The sequence below is a fragment of the Artemia franciscana genome, chromosome 5 (genome assembly GCF_032884065.1).
Source record: "Artemia franciscana chromosome 5, ASM3288406v1, whole genome shotgun sequence".
In the NCBI taxonomy this organism is placed as follows: domain Eukaryota; kingdom Metazoa; phylum Arthropoda; class Branchiopoda; order Anostraca; family Artemiidae; genus Artemia; species Artemia franciscana.
The window spans coordinates 45,712,223-45,736,888 of record NC_088867.1 but is presented as its reverse complement, the minus strand read 5'-3'; the positions used below and the strand labels follow the sequence as shown (position 1 = coordinate 45,736,888).

Genomic DNA, 24,666 nt, shown 5'->3' with positions numbered 1-24,666 from the left:
TTATATGGCATCTTTTATTTTCTAGTCTCTGACGAGTGGTGATAGTCTAAAGTAAAGGAGACAGGTAAAGTAAAGGAGCAATCTAAAGTAAGGAGACAATATTGTTGTGCATCTATGGTTTTCTCCATAAAATGGCCATATACAATAGAGTAGAGCTGGTTAATTTTTCTTTTGCTAAAAGTTGGTGTCATTGCCAACTGATTTCTTTGCCTTGCGTTAAAACGACCAACAAAAATGGCGGTTGCAAGTATGTGCAAGTATTACGGTCTTATCAGGGTGGCTAACGTGGTCCACCAGTCTCATTTGCGTAGGACCCCAGTATCGCTATTTTGGCCATCTCTCAACCTTCTGTTTCAATTCAGAGACCATCTGGCGCAAATTTAAATCATTAGTAGCGCAGAATTCTGATTTTACTCAACAGAGAGTAGTTTTCATTAGCTGTCGGTGACGCTCTGACTAAAGGAATAAAATGCGATTTTCTCTTTCAATAACTTCACGGTAGTGAAAAACGCATATGATTAGTTGAAAGTGATATCGTGCGATCACTTTCATCCAGTCCAGACCATTTCATGCTACCATTTTTTCAAATTTGAGACAGATGGCGCAGTTCCTAGTACGTGCAAAATAAAGATACTCGGAGTTACGTTTTTAAAATCATCTTGTTTCGTATGGACCATATTCGTTACCTCGCTTATATTGTTATAAAGTATATCAGTCTCATCAACCGCTTTTTTTTTGTGTGTATGTGTGTGTGTGTGTGCCAGAAAAATGGTTACTAAGATGGAAGCTTCCTCCTATTGAATACAGCGCAGTGTGGTTATTTTTAACCTCATTTCTTTTTTATTTGGTAGGTCACGAGCCAGCAATAATAAATAACGCAGTAGTGGAGGTCGCTTGGTACCGACCTCCAAGTAGTGGACCCGTCAATAGAACCGAATATGAAGCCAGAAAAGAGAGTATTTCAAATGGAAGTTTGCCCGGAGGACCTCTACCAAAGTAAGCTTTATTTTTTGCTGATTTTAGTAGTTGTTGTTTTAATTGAAGAATGACAAACTTAAAGCTGTTTTTAGCAGTCTAATTTGCTACAAATGATTGTCCCTAACAATTTTTCGCTTGCTTATAAATCTGAATTGTTTAAATACCAAGGACAGTAAAAGCGGAAAATTGCACAACCCTGTATAAAATGTCGAATAAGATCTTCAATTCAATTTTAGTAAAAAAAAAAAGATCGCCATATGCAGCTGTTAAATGTTAGCTAGTAGTGGCGCCAAATTTGAAAAGAAGACATGTGGGCGAATAATCAGCAATAAAAGCTAAGAGTATGTGGCACCAGACAAAAGGTACAGTTTTCCTTTGAGTTTTTAGTTGTGTTTGTGAATCAACAGGTCTTTAATTTTTGATTTTTTACGGACGAAAAGCGTCTTCAAATTTAACTAATTTTTTTTTCACAGTTGAATTTTCTTGGCGTAAATGTGACCCTGTCCTAATAGCTTCAAAGTTTTGTAACAATCAAAAGAAGAAGCTTAAAAAACAGTGTTTCGGGTATGAATAGGCTAAAAAATGGGCCCAGGGGGGCAAAAAGCTTATTATTTGTATGTCCTTGGTACTTAAGCGAATAAATATTGGGGGAGGAATGTAAATTGAGCTACAAAATATGAAAAGATAGTCTTCAAATATAAGTATGTTATAAGGAGCATCTCAAATTTCGAAATAAGCATTAAGATGCAATACAAATTATTTATCATATAAATCAGAATAATTTTTTTTCTCTTTTTACATAAAAACTGTTCCCAAAATCTCTGAAGCCTGCAATTAGTGAAAGGGTGATTTATTGGAACCAGTAATCAGGAACATCAGGTATTCCCTAGAATCAGAATCAAGAAAATATTCCTGGTTCTCAAAACGATTCACTTTTTTTTAATTACGAAAAATCTAACTTGTGTTTTTTGCTTACTAATTAGATATAGTAAATGACCTAAATTTTTATAAAAACATTTAAATTACACCAGGTACGTACGCATAAGGTTTTTTTTAGGCATGGGACTCAGCTCATCAAAGAGAAAAGGCAAAGTGATCGTTTCATGAAAGTTTGAATAATCTGAACACTTTGTAAGGTTTTGACCCGGGGAAGCTCTCTGTATACCTGCCTTTACAAGTATATATTAATGCCATGCATGAGTTTTCAAAGCCGTAAAAGCATAGGACTTTTCAAAGCCGTAAAAACATAGGACTTTTCAAAGCCGGAGTTCTTTTTGAGGCACCTTTTATCTTGGAGTTTTGGGCGTTTTGTATTTTCTTTTGTATTCAAGTGCCTTGTTACTTCCTATAAATAAAGCTTCTTGACTTAAAATTTCTAACAAATATCTTTTTGAAGTTTGGAGTCAATTACCGCCAATTGTATAACCCGCCCGGATCGCGGTGCCGCGGGGCTACTGAGTACAAAGGCAGCACAGGATACAGTGAGAAGATCCAGGCGTGTGTGGCTTGAAGAGTGTATGCAGGTCTGTTTTTTCTAATGTTTTTCGTTTCATTATTCTAAATACTACGTTATTGTTCATCACACCAAGTCCCAAGGTCTGGAGTACCCAATGGGTAAAGGGTTTTGGCGCTCCTCCACTTTATTGTCAATTAGTAAAATGTTCGCCTTTGGCGACCAAGTCAATATGATCATTTCTAATTAGTTAGATCGGAGAGACCTTATCTAAGGTGAACTTAATCTTTCACTTTTTTTGTTCTGATTTTTTATGGCACTTGGTATTAACCAAGTGACATATAGCAATCGCAAATTCTGTCGGTCTGTCTGTCTGTCGGTCCAGGTTTTGCTACTTTAGGCACTTCCTGGTAAGCTAGGACGATGAAATTTGGCAGGCGTATCAGGGACCGGATCAGATTAAATCAGAAATAGTTGTTTTCCCGATTTAACCATCTGGGGGGGTGGGGGAGTCGGGGCCCGTTAATTTGGATAAAATAGAAAAATAGAAGTATTTTTAACTTACGAACGGTTGATCAGATCTTAATGAAATTTAATGTTTGGAAGGATATCGTGTCTCAGAGCTGTTATTTTAAATTCTGACCAGATCTGGTCACATTGGGGGGGGGTTGAGTTGGGAGGGGAAAACCTAAAATCTTGGATAACACTTAGAGTGGAGGGATCGGGATGAAACTTGGTGGTAAAAATAAGCACAAGTCCTAGATACATGATTGACATAACCAGAACGGATCCGCTCTCTTTGGGGTAGTTGGGGGGGGGGGGGGTTAATTCTGAAAATTTGGAAAAAATGAGGTATTTTTAACTTACGAACGGGTGATCGGATCTTAACGAAATTTGATATTTAGAAGGATATCGTGTTTCAGAGCTCTTATTTTAAATCCCGACCAGATCTGGTGACATTGGGAGGGGGAGTTGGGAGGGGAAACCTAAAATCTTGGAAAACACTTAGAGTGGAGGGATCGGGATGAAACTTGGTGGGAAAAATAATAACAAGTCCTAGATACATGATTGACATAACCGGAACGGATCTGGTCTCTTTTGGGTAGTTGGGGGGGGGGGGGTTAATTCTGAAAATTAGAAAAAATGAGGTATTTTTAACTTACGAACGGGTGATCGGATCTCTATGAAATTTGATATTTAGAAGGATATCGTGTCTCAAAGCTTTTATTTTAAATCCCGACCGGATCTAGTGACATTTGAAGGAGTTTGGGATGGGGGAACCTAAAATCATGGAAAACGCTTAGATTGGAGGGATCGGGATGAAACTTGGTGGGAAAAATAAGCAGAAGTCTTAGATACGTGATTTACATAATTTGAACGGATCCACTCTATTGGGGGGGAGGTTAATTCTGAAAAATAAAAAAAATGACGTATTTTAACTTACGAAGGAGTGATCAGATCTTCATAAAACTTCATATTTTGAAGGACTTCATAACTCAGATCTCTTATTTTAAATCTCAACCGGATCCAGTGTCACTGGGGGGGACAGTTGGGGGGGGACCAGAAATCATAGAAAAAACTTAAAGCGGAGAGATCAGGGTGAAACTGGATGGGAAGAATAAAAACCTGTCTAAGATACATGATTGACATAACCGGACCAGATCTGCTCTCTTTGGTGGAGTTGGGGGGGGGGGGGTAATTTTGAAAATTGAGGTATTTGTAACTTACGAAAGGGTGACCAGATCTTAATGAAATTTGATATTTAGAAGGAATCTTGTGCTTTAAAGCTCTAATTTTAAATTTCGACCAGATCCTGTGACATTGGGTGGAGTTGGAAGGGGAAATCGGAATTATTGGAAAATGGGAAAATTGGGGATTTTTGTCCTACGAATAGGTGATCGGATCTTAATGAAATTTGATATTTAGAAGGAATTCAAGTCTCAGAGCTCTTATTTTAAATCCCAACCGGATCTGGTGACACTGGGTGGGGTTTTTTTTTGGTGGGGAGGGACCTAAAACTATGGAAAACGCTTAGAGTGGAGGGATCGGGATGGAACTTGGTGGGAAAAATAAGCAGAAGTCTTAGATACGTGATTGACATAATTGGAACGGATCCATTCTATTGGGGGGGGGGGGGTTAATTCTGAAAAATCAGAAAAAATGACTGTATTTTTAACTTACGAAGGAGTGATCAGATCTTCATGAAATTTCATATTTTGATGGACCTCGTAACTCAGATCTCTTATTTTAAATCTCACCCAGATCCAGCGTCATTTGGGGGGGGGATTGTTTGGGGGTGGACCGGAAATCTTAGAAAATACTAAAAGCGGAAAGATCGAGATGAAACTGGATGGGAAGAATAAAAACAAGTCGAAGATACATGACTGACATAACCGGACCGGATCTGCTCTCTTTGGTGGAGTTGGGAGGGAGGGGAGGGGGGTGACCAGATCTTAATGAAATTTGATATTTAGAAGGGTCTTGTGCTTTAAAGCTCTTATTTTAAATTCCGACCAGACACTGTGACATTGGGGGGAGTTGCAGGGGGAAACCGGAATTCTTGGAAAACGTGAAAATTGGGGTATTTTTATTTTACGAATAGGTGATCAGATCTTAATGAAACTTGATATATAGAAGGATCTTGTGTCTCAGATGCTTCCATTTTCGACTCGAGTAGGATTCGGGGACATAGGGGGTTGGGGGAGGGAAACAGAAATTTTGGAAAACGCTTAGAGTGGAGAGATCGGAATGAAACTTGATAGGGAGAATAAGCACAAGTTTTAGATACGTGATTGACATAGTTGGAAAGTATCCGCTCTTTTTGGAGGAGCTGGGGGGTGTTAATTTGGAAATATTAGAAAAATTGAGGTATTTTTAACTTAAGAACGGGTGACCGGATCTTAATGAAATTTGATATTTAGAAGGAATTCGTGTCTCAGAGCTCTTATTTCAAACCCCGACTAGATCTGTTGACATTGGGGGGAGTTGGAGGGGAAAATCGGAAATCTTGGAAAACGCTTAGGGTGGAGGAATCGGGATGAAGCTTGGTGGATAGAATAAGCAAATGTCTTATACATGATTAGAAATGTCTAGATACATGATTGACGTAACCGTACTGGATTCGCTCTCTTTGGGGGAGTTGGAGGGAGGGGTTCAGTGACTTGGCGAGTTTAGTGCTTCTGGACGTGCTAGGACGATGAAAATTGGTAGGCGTGTCAGGGGTAGGCTGCACAAATTGACTTGATACAGTCGTTTTCCCTGATTCGACCATCTGGGGGTCTAAAGGGAAAGGAAAAATTAGAAAAAGTGAGGTATTTATAACTTACGAGTAGGTGATCGGATCTTAATGAATTTTGATATTTAGAAGGACATCGTGACTCAGAGCTCTTATTTTAAATCCCGACCAGCATTAAGCCTCTGATTTTCCTTTTAAATCAATCTATTGATTCTTAGAATTTTGCTAGAGCTCATACCATATGATCTCTTGGCTCTTAGCTCTTCTTGCCTCGTCACAAGTGCCATTTGAGGTCTTAGCTCTTGTTCTACTTTAAAATCTTTGCTATTGTCGATTCATTAACAGCCATCTAGTAGTAAAACACCATATATTTAGATGGTGCATACACTCAAAATTTGTTATGCACCCTGTTTCCCCATTACCCAGAACCGTTAAGCCCTGTTTATTTATAGGGTCGAGTATTGACGCCAACAGCATTTTCTTCTGTCAATTCATTTGGCAGTCTTCTTGACTTATGGGGGTACTTTTGTCTAATATGTATGCAGGATGGGGGTGAATAAAATGCTTTCAGTTGCCAACTGGCTTTATTTGTTCTGCTCTGAAATAACAGGAGGAAAACCATGAAAGGTGATTTGAAAATGATCGCTTGTATGTTTTACAGTATGGAGCTATTCTAAATATTGCAGTAGCGCGTAAAAATTACCAAAAATAGATGGAATTTTCTTAAAAAAGAGATCAGACTTTCGATTTTAGTTATTTCGATCAGGTTCTTTCGATGTGTGCATTGTGATAAAAATTGTTTTGATAGTTTAGTTATTATTGACAACACGGTCAACGTTATCTTAATTTTATGCATTTAATTCTCTGAAGGCTTTTCTAATAATGAAATTCTGCGTTTTCCCATTATTTAAAATGAAATGCCGAACTCGTGTCTAGGATTTTGGAACCAAGGAATTCCCCTCCCCCGCATAAATTCCCCTCCCTCCCGAAGAAAATTCCCCTGCAAATGATCCCCCGGGTAGTCCCCCCTATTCCCCTGGATAGTTTCGGATGTTCATCAGAAGGGAAATCGAAAGTTCTGCTTACCTGTTTAAGTCAGAGGCAATATCATAGCGTTGCCTATAGTAATGAGCCTTCAGGGTTTATTGCACTATTATTTATTTGTTTATTTAATTTTTCCCGGAGGCACTTCATAAAGAAAGGATGGTTGTATAAGCTTTGGAGAGGGCTCAATCGATTGCAAATAAAAAGCTCTAGTGCCTTTTTTTAAGAATCAAAAGTGATTGGAGGGCAACAAGCTACCATCAACACCTTTTTTTCCCTAAGCTCATCTGATAAAAATTTTGAGATAGCTGTTTTCTTCAAAATAGTCCAAAGGTAAAATCACTATGCCTCCAGGTTTGACAACCACCCGTCCAGCCCCAAGGACAAGGGATATAAGCTATACAAGCAACCCATTGTTAAGATATAAGGTTTTTGTGAGAAGGGTGGTCTTATAAACTTTGTAAGGGGTTTAGTTGGAAATCGAAAGTTCCAGTGCCCTTTATAATATTCAAAAGTAATCTGAGGGTAACCCCCACCCACAACACCCTTTGTCACCCAAATGCATCTGATCAAAATTTTGAGATAGCCATTTGATTAAAACTAATCCAAAGAACAAATAACTGGCTTCGGGGTTGACCCCCCCCCCCCTCCTCGGGTAGCCCCTGTTGCTTGGGATGTAAGTTATTCAAGTTGCTCATTTTTTTAGCATATAAGGATTTTTATTAAGAAAAGGGGGTATGTTTGATCCTGGATCTCGCATAAAAACTTAGAGTATTAAGATGAAATTTAAAAAAAAATGTTGAGAGGTATGCCAAACAATCAAGACACATTATGTCCTTACTGACTGTGAAAAGGTTATATTTGCAATATCTAAGCAACAGCTGATTGTATTAGGCTGAAACTTTCCATATAAGTTGTGAGAGAGTTGAAGATATACTGGAGGGCAACCCCCCTCTCCTTGCTCTTTTTATGTGCCCTCACTCCTTAGCAATTATCAAAATTCTTTAATTGACATTTTGTTCACACTAGTCAAAAGGTCTGATAGCTAAAAGGTCTAATCTATGCCTCAAAGCCTGTATTTTAACGCCAAAGCATCTGAACTCTCATTGAGATTTCAGATCAGTGCAGATTTGGCTCTAAGGAAGGGCGAGGGGTGAATGTATAAATTGATATTTTAACCCCCTTTATTTCTGGTCGACGATGTTATCATGAAATTAAAGAGTAACATTAAACTCCTAAATTAGTACAACTTATTCTGTATAGGAGGGGAGCTGCCCGTTCCTCATCCCCAGTCTTCTCGTAGTGATCGTAGAAACTTCACAGGAGGCTCATTGGGTCGGAAATTGAGAGTTCTAGTCCTTCTTTGTAGGTCAAAAGTGATCGTAGACCAACCAACCCCAGTCCTAAAACTATTCTGGATATCTGATCCTTTTGTTATCCCTTAGGACATCTTATGGACATTTTAAGGTACCTATTTTGTACTTTTTCTGTGGCTGCTTAATTTTGCATGGGGGGATTTTTTGGGGGGGGGGATGTTGACACCGAATCCTGCCCAACTCATCATTTCTATTAGGATCTGAGATTGATTTCATTTTTGTAGCTTTAATAAATATGTCGTCCATATACATTTTAATTCAATTATAATTTTACAATTATAATTATAATAATTACAATTATAATTATAATAATTGCAATTAAAAGTATAATAATAATAACTATAATTATACATTTATACATTTTCAGCGGAAAAATGTGGGGTGCCAGAAGAATCTGGATATTCCTTAGGATTCTAGGGAAATTAAAAAGAGCTCCCTGCTTTAAGGGAATCGGTAGAGTCCCTATATATGTGCATACATGCCATGAGATGAAATCGTGAAAAGTAAAAAATCGATGATAAATCAAGAATATATCAAGAATAGCTTCTTGTCACTCTTTACAGTTTTCATAGGGACATCAGCATTGGTTTTCAGTGTATTTTTTATTTAAGTAACTCTAGAAAGTGGCTAATTGATAATTAGCTAATTGCCTAGCTTAACCTATTAGTTTGAATTAACAACTCCACTAGTTCTCCCTTCTCGAATGCCAGTGAGCTTTAGAGAAATCTTTAAGAAATTAAGTTTGGGCTACCATAGTGTATTGTAATTATCCTCATGGTAACGCAGTGTATTGATCTCTGCTTGGCAATACTGAACTGGGGCTTGATCTGAGCTGCAACAAGGCTAGGCGAGAGGCTTGTTACCCCTCCCCCACCCCCTGAAAAATATAAGGCAATTGACACATCTGGCAATGTAATTCGATAATGCAACTGCTATTCTTTTTTTAACGACCAAATTTATTTCAACAATATCTGAATTTAATTTCTTTCCAATTTAACTAAAATCCAAGGAGAAATGAAATTTCATAAGTGTCTTTTTCTTTCTTTTTTTTCTTCTTGAAAACGACGTCTAAATTGAGAATTAGTGGAGTTTTTTATGTTGATAACTGCATCATGTCCCTCCCCTTAGATAAGTTGCTATTCATAGTCACTCTATATTAGGGTCAAACTTGTTGGTTTTAACTATGACTATTCTGTTTTGTCTCGCCTTGAACACCGAATCCAGTTAATGTTAACGTACATAGCAATTTTAGAAACAACAAAAGAGGCAGATTTTAAGGGGCTGCCGGGAAAGTCTTCAAAGCTTGATATTTTGTGTGTGAAAATTCAATAAAAAATTTCGTTGAAACTGAGCAAAAATGGTTTGGGTAATTTTCTCTTAGTTTTATTAGCTTGTTTGTAGGACTTCTTTGAAAATAAATTCATCGCATCGAGTTTCTAAGTATAATTTTTAGGCATAAGTTCAAAGTTAAAATTTGGGATTTTGTTGCTTCTAAGTTATTTCAGTATTATTAGCTCTTTACTGAACGTCCCTGTTCATATTAACTACACAACTTAATGATTAAATGTAGCTATATTTGTTGTAATTTCTGATTATGTAGTCACAATCTGTATTTTAGTAATTTGCAATTAAAAAGGAACGGATGATTGAACTTTGAAAATGTCTCATATTCCTAGCCTTTTAGCCTTTATATAAAAATAAACACTTATTTTTCAGGAGCTTATGCGTGTTTGTGAAATGCACGGATGGGGGATGCCGACATTACAACTTTTTAGCAATTATCCACCAGCTGTTGATACACCAAACAGACTTTATGTTTACAAGGTAACTTATTTTTTTTGCAAAAATATAACTATATAGTCGGCTCTCGCTAACTTGAAATTTAATGGACCACGATTTTTATTCGAGTTACGCATAGTTCGAGTTATAGAGGTCATTCTACATAATATTCAACTTATAAAAGTAGCAAGTCCCAAAGTTAAAAGTAACTAGTAAAAAGTAAAAGTAACAATCCACCAGTCGTTGATACACCAAACAGACTATGTTTACAAGGTAACTTGTTTTTTTTAGCAAAAATATAATTATATAGTCAGCTCTCCCTAACTCGAAATTTACTGGACAACGATTTTCCTTTGAGTTACGCATAGTTTGGGTTATAGAGGTAATTCTACACAAAATTCAACTGAAAAAGGTAAAAAGTTATATAGGTAAACCTGTAACAAGTTATAAAGTAAAAATGAAAATTTGAGTAATAGGGGTACAAAACCGTTAAATTTCCTCCATATAGCCACTAAAAAGTTAAGAATAACTATTAGTGTAATATAGACTTGACAAATCAAGACTTGACTTTCAAAATGCCAAGATTTGATTTTCAAATACATGGCTAATTAGAGAAAAAGCCAAGACAGTTAGTCTTTAGTGAGAGGCAAAGCTGGCATAAGCCTTTTTCAGGATTATAGAAAAATGACTTCATTTATTGAGACATGTTTTTCCGAGGGGATTAAAAATAATTCAAGAAATCAAGGATTTCGGGTTATCGAGAGTCGATTGAAATTATATTTATGCTGTTTAGTTATATTAGATATGACACAATATGTCAATTAAATACAAACGGCTGTTTGGCGGTTGTAAATAACTGATAAAATCATTCCCAACCGACTCTCTGAAAGTTCTCTCGAATGCGTGAAAAGTCAAATCATATGTAAAATACCGTCTTTTTTTATTTTCGTGTGTGCCTAAATGAAGTCTAAAACTAATTTTGTTTTTGCGATCTGTTGCTCTATTTTAAAAAAAATTTTCCATTTATCTCCTCGAATGTCACTCGAATAACCTAAATCTAGTTTGCACTTTTAAGCGGTTCACTCATAACCGGGACAGCAATTGCATATTTTCAAAGAACGACTATAACTTAGCAGAGTGTTCAGTTACAATACAAACCCTGCATATGTTGTGAAGGCTGAAGATCTGATTTGTATTTCATGTATACCGGACTGTGGTTTTGCTTTGCCACAATAGTTTCCTGTTAATTGAATTCATTTTAATTTTTTTTTCTTTTTCTGAACAAAAAAGGTCAAGGTCTTTTCATGGCTAGACAGTCTTATAGTGGTTTCAAATCCTTAGTTCAAAATGTGACCCTTAAAATTATTACGTTATATTAATCAGGCTAATTATTACTACTACTAACAACCACGAACGAACTGCCTTCCGTTTAAACCTGGACGGTTGGCCAAAAATGGACAATTTTCGACAATCTGTCATCCTTCATCCGCAGAAGATTAATTATTAACTACGTTGATACTTGGTTGAAACTTTGCATTGATTTATTTCTGAAGTTCTTTATCCATCAATATTTTATTATGTCTCTTTTTTATGGCATTTGGTATTTTTTTATGGCACCAAGTGATATATAGCAATCGCAAATTCTGTCGGTCTGTCGGTCCCGGGTTTGCTACCTTAGGCACTTCCAGGTCAGCTAGGACGATGAAATTTGGCAGGCGTATCAGGGACCAGACCAGATTAAATTAGAAATAGTCCTTTTCCTGATTTGACCATTTGGGGTGAGTGGGGGGCCCGTTAATTCGGAAAAAATAAAAATTTTAGTGTTTTTAACTTACGAACGGTTGATCAGATCTTAATGAAATTTGACGTTTGGAAGGATATCATGTCTCAAAGCTGTTATTTTAAATCCCGACCGGACCTGGTGACATTGGGGGGGGGGGTAGCTGGGAGGGGGAAACCTAAAATCTTGGAAAACGCTTAGAGTGGAGGGATCGGGATGAAACTTGGTGGGAAAGATAATCACAAGTCATATATACATGATTGACATAACCGGAACGGATCCGCTCTCTTTGGGGTAGTTGGGGGGGGGGGTAATTCTGAAAAATTAGAAAAAATGAGGTATTTTTAACTTACGACCGGGTGATTGGATCTCAATGAAATTTGATTTTTAGAAGGATATCGTGTCTCAAAACTCTTATTTTAAATCTCGACCGGATCTGGTGACCCCGGGGGGGGGAGTTGGGAGGGGGAAACCTAAAACTTGGAAAACACTTAGAGTGGAGGGATCGGGATGAAACTTGGTGGGAAAAATAAGCACAAGTCTTAGATACAGGATTGGCATAATCGGAATGGATCCGCTCTCTTAGGGGTAGTTGGGGGGGGGGGGGGGTTAATTCTGAAAAATTAGAAAAAAATTAGAAAACATGAGGTATTTTTAACTTACGAACGGGTGATCGGATCTCAATGAAATTTGATATTTAGATGGATATTGTGTCTAAGAGCACTTATTTTAAATCCCGACTGGATCTGGTGACATTGGCGGGGGTGTTGGGAGGGGGAACCTAAAACTTGGAAAACACTTAGAGTGGAGAGATCGGGATGAAACTTGGCGGGAAAAAAGCACAAGTCCTAGATACATGATTGACATAACCGGAACGGATCCGCTTTCTTTGGGGTAGTCGGGGGGGGGGCGTTATTTCTGAAAAATTTAGAAAAAATGAGGTATTTTTAACTTACGAACGGGTGATTGGATTTCAATGAAATTTGATATTTAGAAAGATATCGTATCTCAAAGCTCTTATTTTAAATTTCGACTGGATCTGGTGACAATGGGAGGGGGGGGGAGTTGGGAGGGAAAACCTAAAACTTGGAAAACACTTAGAGTGGAGGGATCGGGATGACACTTGGTGGGAAAAATAAGCAGAAATCTTAGATATGTGATTTACATAATTGAAACGGATCCGCTCTATTGGGGGGGGGGGGGGTTAATTCTGAAAAACTAGAAAAAGTGACGTATTTTTAACTTACGAAGGAGTGATCGGATCTTCATGAAACTTCATATTTAGAAGGACCTCGTAACTCAGATCTCTTAGTTTAAATCTCAACCGGATCAAGCGTAATTGGGGGGGGGGGGCAGTTGGGGGGACCAGAAATCTTAGAAAATACTTAAAGCGGTGAGATCAGAATGAAACTGGATGGGAAGAGTAGAAACCTGTCTAGGACACGTGACTGACATAACCAAACAAGGTCTGCTCTCTTTGGTGGAGTTTGGGGGGGGGGGTAATTTTGAAAATTGAGGCATTTGTAAGTTAAGAAAGGGTGGCCAGATCTTAAAGAAATTTGATATTTAGAAGGATCTTGTGATTTCAAGCTCTAATTTTAAATTCCGACCAGATCCTGTGACATTGAGGGGAGTTGGAGGGTGAAACCGGAATTATTGCAAAACGTGAAAATTGGGGTATTTTTATCTTACGAATAGATGATCGGATCTTAATGAAATTTGATTTTTAGAAGGAATTCATGTCTCAGAGCTCTTATTCAAATCCCGACCAGATCTTTTGACATTGGGGGGAGTTGGAGGGGGAAATCTTGGAAAAACACTTGGAGTGGAGGAATCGGGATGAAGCTTGGTGGATAGAATAAACAAATGTCCTTGATACGTGATTGACAGAATAATACTGGATTCGCTCTCTTTGGGGGAGTTGGGGGGAGGGGTTCAGTGATTTGGCGAGTTTGGTGCTTCTGGACGTTCTAGGACGATGAAAATTGGTACCTAAAATGTCAAAAAACCTAAAACTAAATGTCAAAACCTAAATGTCACTAAACCTAGAATGATGGATAACGCTTAGATTGGAGGGATCGGGCTGAAACTTGGTTGGAAAAATAAGCAGAAGTCTTGCATACGTGATTTACATAATTGGAACGGATTTGCTCAATTGGGGGGGGGGGTAATTCTGAAAAATAAGAAAAAATGACGTATTTTTAACTTACGAAGGAGAGATCGGATCTTCATGAAACTTCATATTTAGAAGGACCTCGTAACTCAGATCTCTTATTTTAAGTCTCAACCGGATCAAGCGTAATTGGGGGGGGGGGGGCAGTTGGGGGGACCGGAAATCTTAGAAAATACTTAAAGCGGTAAGATCAGGATGAAACTGGATGGGAAGAATAGAAACCTGTCTAAGATACGTGACTGACATAACCGGACCGGATCTGCTCTCTTTGGTGGAATTTGGGGGGGGGGGTAATTTTGAAAATTGAGGTATTTGTAACTTACGAAAGAGTGACCAGATCTTAATGAAATTTGATATTTAGAAGGATCTTGTGCTTTAAAGTTCTAATTTTAAATTCCAACCAGATCGTGTGACATTGGGCTGAGTTGGAGGGTGAAACCGGAATTCTTGGAAATCGTGAAAATTGGGGTATTTTTATCTTATGAATAGATGATCGGATCTTAATGAAATTTGATTTTTAGAAGGAATTCATGTCTCAGAGCTCTTATTTCAAATCCCGACCAGATCTTTTGACATTGGGGGGAGTTGGAGGGGGGAGATCTTGGAAAAACACTTGGAGTGGAGGAATCGGGATGAAGCTTGGTGGATAGAATACACAAATGTCCTTAATACGGGATTGACAGAATCGTACTGGATTCGCTCTGTTTGGGGGAGTTGGGGGGAGAGGTTCAGTGATTTGGCGAGTTTGGTGCTTCTGGACGTGCTAGGACGATAAAAATTGGTAGGCGTGTCAGGGAGCTGCACAATTTGATTTGATAAAGTCGTTTTCCCAGATTCGACCATCTGGGGGGCTAAAGAGAGAGGAAAAATTAGAAGAAATTAGGTATTTATAACTTACGAGTGGTTGATTGGATCTTAATGAATTTTGATATTTAGAAGGACATCGTGACTCAGAGCTCTTATTTTAAATCCTGACCGGCATTCAGCCTCTTATTTTCCTTTTTAAATCAATCTATTGATTCATAGAATTTTGTTAGAGCTCATAGCACATGATCTCTTGGCTCTTAGCTCTTCTCGCCTCGTCACAAGTGCCATACAAGCTCTTAGCTTTTATTTCTTTTTAGTTTTTTTTGTAGTTTTTACTTTTTTTTTAGTTTTTTTTAATTTTTTTCTTTTTTAGTTTTTTTTGTAGTTTTTACCTTTTATAGTTTTTCTTCTTCTTTTGTATTAATGCCAAAGCCAAGGTTCAAACATGGAACCTCTCGGACCTAGAACCTGGAACATAACGCTTTACCAACTCAGCTACTTCGTCTTGAATACATTTACCTTTTTGAGTTTTTTATTTTTATATCTTTTAGTTTTCTTTTTCTCCTTTATTTTTCAATTTTTATCCTTTTTTTTCTTTTTCAGTTTTTAGTTTTTTTAGTTTTTTTAGTTTTTTTAGTTTTTTTTTTCTTTTTAGTTTTTTTTGTAGTTTTTACCTTTTTTTTAGTTTTTTTTAGTTTTTTTCTTTTTTAGGTTTTACTTTTTTACCTTTTTTTTTGTTTTTTTTTAGTTTTTTTTTAGTTTTTACCCTTTTTTTTAGTATTTTCCTTCTTTTGTATTAATGCTAAAGCCAAGGTTCGAACCTGGAACCTCTCGGACCTAGAACCTGGAACATAACGCTTTACCAACTCAGCTACTTCGTCTTGAATATATTTACCTTTTTGAGTTTTTTTATTTTTATATTTTTTAGTTTTCTTTTTCTCCTTTATTTTTCAGTTTTTATCCTTTTTTTTTCTTTTTCAGTTTTTAGTTTACCAACTCAGCTACTTCGGCTTGAATACATTCGTTTTTGAATTGGTATATGATGAAATTGCTGCAGTTTTTTTCCTAGTCTGACGACAATCAACAGACAAATTATTTTTATATATATAGATATACTAGCTGTTGGGGTGGCGCGAAGTCGCTATATATATATATATATATATATATATATATATATATATATATATATATATATATATATATATATATATCTATACTAGCTGTTGGGGTGGCGCTTCGCGCCACCCCAACACCTAGTTGGTGGGGGCGCTTCGCGCCCCCCCCAAGCCCCCCCGCGCGCGTAAGTCGTTACGCGCCATAATAGTTACGCGCCATTGTAGTTGTGTCCCTATGTCCCACCTGTGAATATAGATAGATATATATATATGGTTTTAACTACGTAAAACTTGCGAATATACAACATTCTTTGCTGTCCCATTGTCTTTGCATATAAATAGATTGTCAGGTTTACCGACTCTTGAACATGCAACATATAATGGTCCATGGGAAAACAATCTGTATTCAGATCTATACCTCATGATTCTAATGATTGCCCTTGAGCTTTGTTGATGGTGATTGCTAATCGACCATTCCCTGTCCCGGTGTCCCGGTCGTCATTTACATCCCCCTGTTTCCCCCGGTGTCCCCGTTGTAGTTGTGTCCCTGTGTCCCGGTCGTCATTTATATTCCCTGTGTCCCGGGTCCCGGTCGTCATTTGTATCCCGGTGTCCCGGTCTGTATATACATTCGTTTTTTAGTTTTGTTTTTCTCCTTTATTTTTTTCCTTTTTTTTTCTTTTTTAGCTTATTTAGATTTTTAGATTTTTTAGTTTTTTTATTAGTTTTTAGTTTTTTTTTCTTTTTAGTTTTTTTGTCCCGGTCGTCATTTATATCCCCCTGTTTCCCCCGGTGTCCCCGTTGTAGTTGTGTCCCTGTGTCCCGGTCGTCATTTATATTCCCTGTGTCCCGGTCGTCATTTGTATCCCGGTGTACCGGAGTTGTGTCCCTGTGTCCCGGTCGTCATTTATATTCCCTGTGTCCCGGGTCCCGGTCGTCATTTGTATCCCGGTGTCCCGGTCTGTATATACATTCGTTTTTTAGTTTTGTTTTTCTCCTTTATTTTTTTCCTTTTTTTTTCTTTTTTAGCTTATTTAGATTTTTAGATATTTTAGTTTTTTTATTAGTTTTTAGTTTTTTTTTCTTTTTAGTTTTTTTGTCCCGGTCGTCATTTATATCCCCCTGTTTCCCCCGGGTCGTCATTTATACTCCCTGTGTCCCGGTGCTTTGTTGATTGCTAATCGAACATTCCTTTTGTCCTGGTCGCTTTCTCTTTGAGTGTCGTCATTTATTTTTTTCTTTTTTAGTTCTTTTAGTTTTTACCTTTTTTAGTTTTTTTTAGTTTTTAGTTTTTTTAGTTTTTTACCTTTTTTTAGTTTTTTTAGTTTTTTTTTAGTTTTTTAGCTTTTTTATTTTTTTTATTAGTTTTTAGTTTTTTTGTAGTTTTTGCCTTTTTTTTAGTTTTTTTAGTTTTTTAGCTTTTTTATTAGTTTTTAGTTTTTTTTGTAGTTTTTGCCTTTTTTTAGTTTTTTTAGTTTTTTAGCTTTTTTATTTTTTTTATTAGTTTTTAGTTTTTTTTGTAGTTTTTGCCTTTTTTTTCTCTTTGAGTGTCGTCATTTATTAGTTTTTTCCTTTTTTTTTTAGTTTTTTATTGGTTTTTACCTTTATTTTAGCTTATTTTTCAGTTTTTTCCTTTTTTTTAGTTTTTTTTATTTTTTATTTTTTTTAGTTTTTTACCTTTTTTTAGTTTTTTTAGTTTTTTAGCTTTTTTACTTTTTTTATTAGTTTTTAGTTTTTTTTGTAGTTTTTGCCTTTTTTTAGTTTTTTCAGTTTTTTTTTTAGTTTTTTATTGGTTTTTACCTTTATAGTTTTTTTAGTTTTTTAGCTTTTTTATTTTTTTTATTAGTTTTTAGTTTTTTTTGTAGTTTTTGCCTTTTTTTAGTTTTTTCAGTTTTGACGTCACCTGATCCAGTTTTTTCAGGTGACGTCACCTGACATATCCATCCATCCATCCATCCACAGACAACTTATTTTTATATATATAGATATATAAAAATAAGTTGTCTGTGGATCTGTGGATGGATCAGGTGACGTCACCTGAAAAAACTGGATCAGGTGACGTCAAAACTGAAAAAACTAAAAAAAGGCAAAAACTACAAAAAAAACTAAAGACTAATAAAAAAAATAAAAAAGCTAAAAAACTAAAAAAACTAAAAAAGGCAAAAACTACAAAAAAAACTAAAAACTAATAAAAAAGCTAAAAAACTAAAAAAACTAAAAAAAGGCAAAAACTACAAAAAAAACTAAAAACTAATAAAAAAAATAAAAAAGCTAAAAAACTAAAAAAACTAAAAAAACTAAAAAAAGGTAAAAAACTAAAAAACTAAAAACTAAAAAAAACTAAAAAAAAAGGAAAAAACTGAAAAATAAGCTAAAATAAAGGTAAAAACCAATAAAAAACTAAAAAAAAAACTGAAAAAACTAAAAAAAGGCAAAAACTACAAAAAAAACTAAAAACTAATAAAAAAAGTAAAAAAGCTAAAAAACTAAAAAAACTAAAAAAACTAAAAAAAGGTAAAAAACTAAAAAAAATAAAAAATAAAAAAAAAATAAAAAAAAGGAAAAAACTGAAAAATAAGCTAAAATAAAGGTAAAAACCAATAAAAAACTAAAAAGAAAAAAAGGAAAAAACTAAAAAAAATTTTCATCTAAAAAACTAAAAAAAACTAAAAAAGGTAAAAACAAAAAGAACTAAAAAAGAAAAAAATAAATGACGACACTCAAAGAGAAAGCGACCAGGACAAAAGGAATGTTCGATTAGCAATCAACAAAGCACCGGGACACAGGGAGTATAAATGACGACCAGGACATAAGTAAAAAAAAAAACTATCTATATATATAAAAATAAGTTGTCTGTGGATCTGTGGATCGTGGATCAGGTGACGTCACCTGAAAAAACTGGATCAGGTGACGTCAAAACTGAAAAAACTAAAAAAAGGCAAAAACTACAAAAAAAACTAAAAACTAATAAAAAAAATAAAAAAGCTAAAAAACTAAAAAACTAAAAAAAGGCAAAAACTACAAAAAAAACTAAAAACTAATAAAAAAGCTAAAAAACTAAAAAAACTAAAAAAAAGGCAAAAACTACAAAAAAACTAAAAACTAATAAAAAAAATAAAAAAGCTAAAAAACTAAAAAAACTAAAAAACTAAAAAAAGGTAAAAAACTAAAAAAACTAAAAACTAAAAAAAAACTAAAAAAAAGGAAAAAACTGAAAAATAAGCTAAAATAAAGGTAAAAACCAATAAAAAACTAAAAAAAAAAACTGAAAAAACTAAAAAAAGGCAAAAACTACAAAAAAACTAAAAACTAATAATCAACAAAGCACCGGGACACAGGGAGTATAAATGACGACCAGGACATAAGTAAAAAAAAAAATTAACAAAACTTAAAAAGAAGGTAAAAACTACAAAAAAACTAAAAAGAAAAAAAAACTAAAAACTAATAAAAAAACTAAAAAATCTAAAAATCTAAATAAACTAAAAAAGAAAAAAAAAGGAAAAAAATAAAGGAGAAAAACAAAACTAAAAAACGAATGTATATACAGACCGGTACACCGGGATACAAATGACGACCGGGACACAGGGAATATAAATGACGACCGGGACACAGGGACACAACTACAACGGGGACACCGGGGGAAACAGGGGGATGTAAATGACGACCGGGACACCGGGACAGGGAATGGTCGATTAGCAATCACCATCAACAAAGCTCAAGGGCAATCATTAGAATCATGAGGTATAGATCTGAATACAGATTGTTTTCCCATGGACCATTATATGTTGCATGTTCAAGAGTCGGTAAACCTGACAATCTATTTATATGCAAAGACAATGGGACAGCAAAGAATGTTGTATATTCGCAAGTTTTACGTAGTTAAAACCATATATATATATATATATATATATATATATATATATATATATATATATATATATATATATATCTATATTCACAGGTGGGACATAGGGACACAACTACAATGGCGCGTAACTATTATGGCGCGTAACGACTTACGCGCGCGGGGGGGCTTGGGGGGGGCGCGAAGCGCCCCCGCCAACTAGGTGTTGGGGTGGCGCGAAGCGCCACCCCAACAGCTAGTATATATATATATATAGCGTAAGTCGCTATATATATATATATATATATATATATATAGCGTAAGTCGCTATATAGTCGCTATATATATATATATATATATATATATATATATATATATATATATATATATATATAAATAAGTTGTCTGTGTCTGTGTGGGTCTGTCTGTTGGTTGACGTCATGTATGTGTGTTGACTGACGTCATGAAGTTAGTTGTCGTCATTTTTGTTATGACAGTGACGTCATTAAAGATATTTAAGACATGCGTTCACGTAGAAATCTATTAATGTTTAACTGTAAAATGACTGATGAACTTACAATGGCAACAGCCGAGGAAGATGCTCAAAGAGTCTATGCCAAAAAACTTGCTGCTGATAGAGAAAGTAAGAAAAGGAAGCGTGCCGAGTAATCAAAAGAACAGCAAGGAAACAGGCTTGAGGCTGATAGAGAAAGTAAGAAAAGAAAGCGTGCCGAGGAATCAAAAGAACAGCAAGGAAATAGGCTTGAGGCTGATAGAGAAAGAAAGAACAGAAAGCGTGCCGAGGAACTACCAGAGCAACGCCAAACCAGACTTGCTGCTAAAAGAGAAAGTGAAAAAAGGAGGCGTACCGAGAATCTACTAGAGCAGCATGAAACCAGACTTGCTGCTAAAAGAGAAAGTGAAAAAAGAAGGCATGCCGAGGAACTACCAGAGCAACATGAAACCAGACTTGCTGCTAAAAGAGAAAGTGAAAAAGAAGGCGTGCCGAGGAAACACAAGAACAGCAAGAAATCAAGCTTGCTGCTGATAGAGAAAGTAAGAAAAGAAAGCGTGCCGAGGAATCAGAGCAACCTGAAAGTTATCGCCTGGCATTCAGGTAAAGCCCAGTCGATGATTATAGCTTGAGTAGATGTGTTCAAACCGGGACTATGTCTAAAATTTGTCCCTATTGCAAGGCCTTGAAATTCAATGGTGAAACAATGGGAATGTGTTGCGCCTCAGGAAAAGTTAAACTTTCTCTATTGGCTGCACCACCAGAGCCATTGAAAACTTTGCTTACTGGAACTACGTCAGAATCTAAGCGTTTTTTATTACAGATCAGAAAATATAACTCATGTTTCCAAATGACGTCGTTTGGTGCCCAAATCGAAAATCCAGATCAATTTATGCCTACTTTCAAAGTAAAAGGGCAAATGTATCATAAAGCAGGGTCCCCTCTACCATTCTCAGGCGAGAATCATAAATTTTTACAATTGTACTTCATCAGTGATAGAAATTCTGAATTGAATGCACGGTGCGAAATTTCTCCCAACGTTGAAAGGACAATTGTTTCCCAATTGCAACATCTTTTTCCACGAAAATAATAATTTAGTGCGTCTGTTCAAAACAGCCATCGATTTAATGCCTACTGATACGCATAAAGTTGTTATTTCCGCTGACAAAACGCCTCCTGGCCAATTTTTGCGTAGATACAATGCTCCAACTATCGACAAAGTGGCAATCATTATGCTCGGTGATCAGTTTTTACCTCGAGATATTATTCTTCATAACCGAAACGCTCAGTTGTTAAGAATTGCTGAAACTCATCGATGCTACGATGCCCTACAATATCCTATCATTTTTTGGGATGGAGCCGACGGCTATCACTTTAATACTAAATTGATGAATCAAGCCACTAGCAAAGAAATGAATAAGAAATGCAGTGCAATGCATTATTATTCCTATTGACTAATGATTCGGCAGGATGAAGAAAATTATATTTTAAAATGCCGTCAATTGTTTCACCAATTCGTCGTATGCTAAAATTGAATCAGAACGTTTGCTATATATCCGCCTGAATCAGACCAAGCTCCGCTCTGAACAATACATTCATTTGCGAGATGCAGTTATAAATGACGGTAATACCACAAACGTTGGAAGATTAACAATTTTACCTTCGTCATATGCTGGCAGTCCCCGTCATATGCATGAATATGCTCAAGATGCTATTGCGTATGTTCGTCTCTATGGTCGTCCAGATTTATTTATTACATTTACATGTAATCAATCTTGGGACGAGATACTGCAGCTTTTACTTCAAGGACAATCGGCGGTTCATAGACATGACATTACGGCCCGTGTCTTCCGGCAAAAGTTGAAATCACCGATAAACTACATAGTAAATTTTGAAGTGTTTGGGTCAGTGCGATGCTGGATGTACTAAGTGGAATGGCAAAAACGAGGTTTGCCACACGCACATATATTAATCTGGCTACATAAAAAATTACTTCGAACGAAATTGATGATGTGATTTCCGCTGAAATACCTGATGAAAATATCGATAAGGGGTTAAATGATATTATTGTAAAAAATGCGTTCAGTGGACCTTGCGGTGCACTGAACGAAAATTCACCATGCATGGCCAAAGGAAGGTGCACAAAGCAATATCCTCGACTTTTAGAATCCAACACAATTACTGGCAATGATGGTTACCCACAATATAGAAGAAGATCTACTGAAGATGGCGGTAAAACAGCAATAATAAAGAAGCGTAACGGTACCACCATCGAAGTAGATAACTAGTGGGTTGTTCCATATTCCCCATTATTATCAAACACATTTAATGCACACATAAACGTTGAATACTGTAACAATCAAATACATATGTAAATACGTCAACAAAGGCAGTGACATGGCAGTTTTTGGCTTGCAGCCCGAAATCAAAGATATCGACGAAATCGTACAATATCAGGCTGGAAGATACATAAGCAGTAATGAAGCTGTTTAGCGAATTCTTTCATTTCCGATACATGAACGTAGTCCAGCTGTTGTTCACTTAGCGGCACATTTACAGAATGTTCAACGTGTTTATTTCTCGGAAACCAACGTGCAACAAAGAGCCCTGAATCCACCGGATACAAAGTTAACCGGTTTTTTTTCGCTTTGCAAAAGTGATTCTTTTGCAAAAAAAACTGCTGTATACTGAAGTGCCTTCGTATTACACGTGGAATACTAAAAATAAAGTATTTGAACGTCGAAAACAGGGTAAGTCAGTCGACGGCCAACCTACCATCTTCAAAGATACCACGATAGGAAGACTTTACACCGTTCATCCCAATCAACATGAATGCTTCTTTCTACGCCTGCTTTTGGTGAATGTACCCGGTCCAACATCCTTTGAGTATTTGTGAACTATAAACGGTACTATACATGACACTTACCGTAGTGCATGCCAAGCTCTGAATTTATTGGAGAATGCCCAACACTGGGATAACTGCATCAATGACGCATGCGAAACGTCAACTCCAAGTCAAATTCGTGCATTGTTTGGCATCATTTTAAAAACTTGCTCTCCATCAGCTCCTGCAGAGTTATGGGAAAAATATAAGTCAAAAATGTCCGAAGATATACTCCATCGAAAACAGTTAGAGACGTCAGATATGACTTTTGATTTTACATCAGAAATTTAAAACTACACTTTAGTTATTATAGAAGATTGGTGCGTACGTATGGCAAACAAACCTCTTCAGGATTTGGGAATGCATTCACCTAACCGTATCGCTGCTGTTTCGACATGTGTAGAATTGGATCGTGAACAAAGTTACAGTACGAGTGATCTATTGTCGTATGTATAAAATAACATTTCCAAGTTAACGTCGGAACAAAAAGACATTTATGATACGATAATGCATTGTGTCGATAACAACGTTGGAGAAATTTTCTTTTTGGATGCGCCAGGAGGTACTGGTAAAACGTTTGTGATAAAACTAATTCTGGCATTAATTCGATCAAAAAATGATATAGCGTTGGCAAATGCGTCGTCCGGAATTGCCGCAACATTGCTGCCTGGTGGAAGAACTGCTCATTCCGCTTTGAAATTGCCTCTGAATTTGCATTCTACAGAAACTCCCACGTGCAATATTTCCGAATCATCTGGGATTGGTAAAGTATTGCAGCAATGCAAACTTACTATTTGGGATGAGTGCACAATGGCACACAAAAAATCGCTCGAGGCTCTGGATCAATGCTTGAAAGATTTGCGAGGGAAGTCGAAACCCTTTGGCAGCATTAATATTGCTTGCGGGAGATTTCAGGCAAACATTACTTATAATACCTAGATCAACTCCTGCAGACGAAATGAATGCTTGCCTGAAAAATTCTAATTTATGGGCACCGTAAAAACATTAAAATTAACTAGAAATATGCGTGTCCGATTGCAAAACAATGACTCTGGTCAAACATTTTCAGATCAATTGCTGGCAATTGGAAACGGAAAGCTTCCAGTAGACTAAATTTCAGGACGTATACAACTACCTGCTGATTTCTGTAATTTAGTGACGTCCAAAAATGAATTGATTGAAAAAGTATTTCCGAATATTCTAAACAATTATAAAAATAATAAATGGCTAAGTGAAAGAGCGATTCTTGCACCCAAAAATATAGACGTCCACGAAATCAACAATATTGTTTTGACCAAGATTCGAGACCAGGCAGTCCTTTACAAGTCAGTCGACACAGTTTTGGAACCAAATGAAGCGGTTAATTATCCATCTGAATTTTTAAATTCTGTGGATCTTTCAGGGTTTCCACCACACGTGCTACAACTAAAAATAGGCGTACCAATAATACTTTTAAGAAATATCAACCCACCAAAGCTTTGCAATGGCAGGCGATATGCCGTAAATAAAAATAGAAAACCTAATAGAGGCCACAATCTTGACAGGGCCTTTTGAGGGTGAGGCTGTTCTTATTCCTCGCATTCCCATGATTCCAACGGATCTGCCTTTTTAATTTAAAAGATTGTAATTCCCAATTCGATTAGCATTTGCAATCACTATTAACAAAGTTCAAGGTCAATCATTA

General features: G+C 36.2%; 1 protein-coding gene across 1 annotated transcript in view; it reads left to right on the top strand.

Moving 5' to 3' along the window:
* The window catches only part of LOC136027742 (probable RNA-binding protein 46), a 60,820-nt gene that overhangs the window by 17,935 nt on the left and 18,219 nt on the right, over positions 1-24,666 (top strand). Inside the window, exons 3-5 of the mRNA XM_065705198.1 lie at positions 852-996; positions 2,375-2,501; positions 9,803-9,910. Coding sequence (XP_065561270.1) covers positions 852-996; positions 2,375-2,501; positions 9,803-9,910 — 380 coding nt within the window. The remainder of the gene's footprint in view (positions 1-851; positions 997-2,374; positions 2,502-9,802; positions 9,911-24,666) is intronic.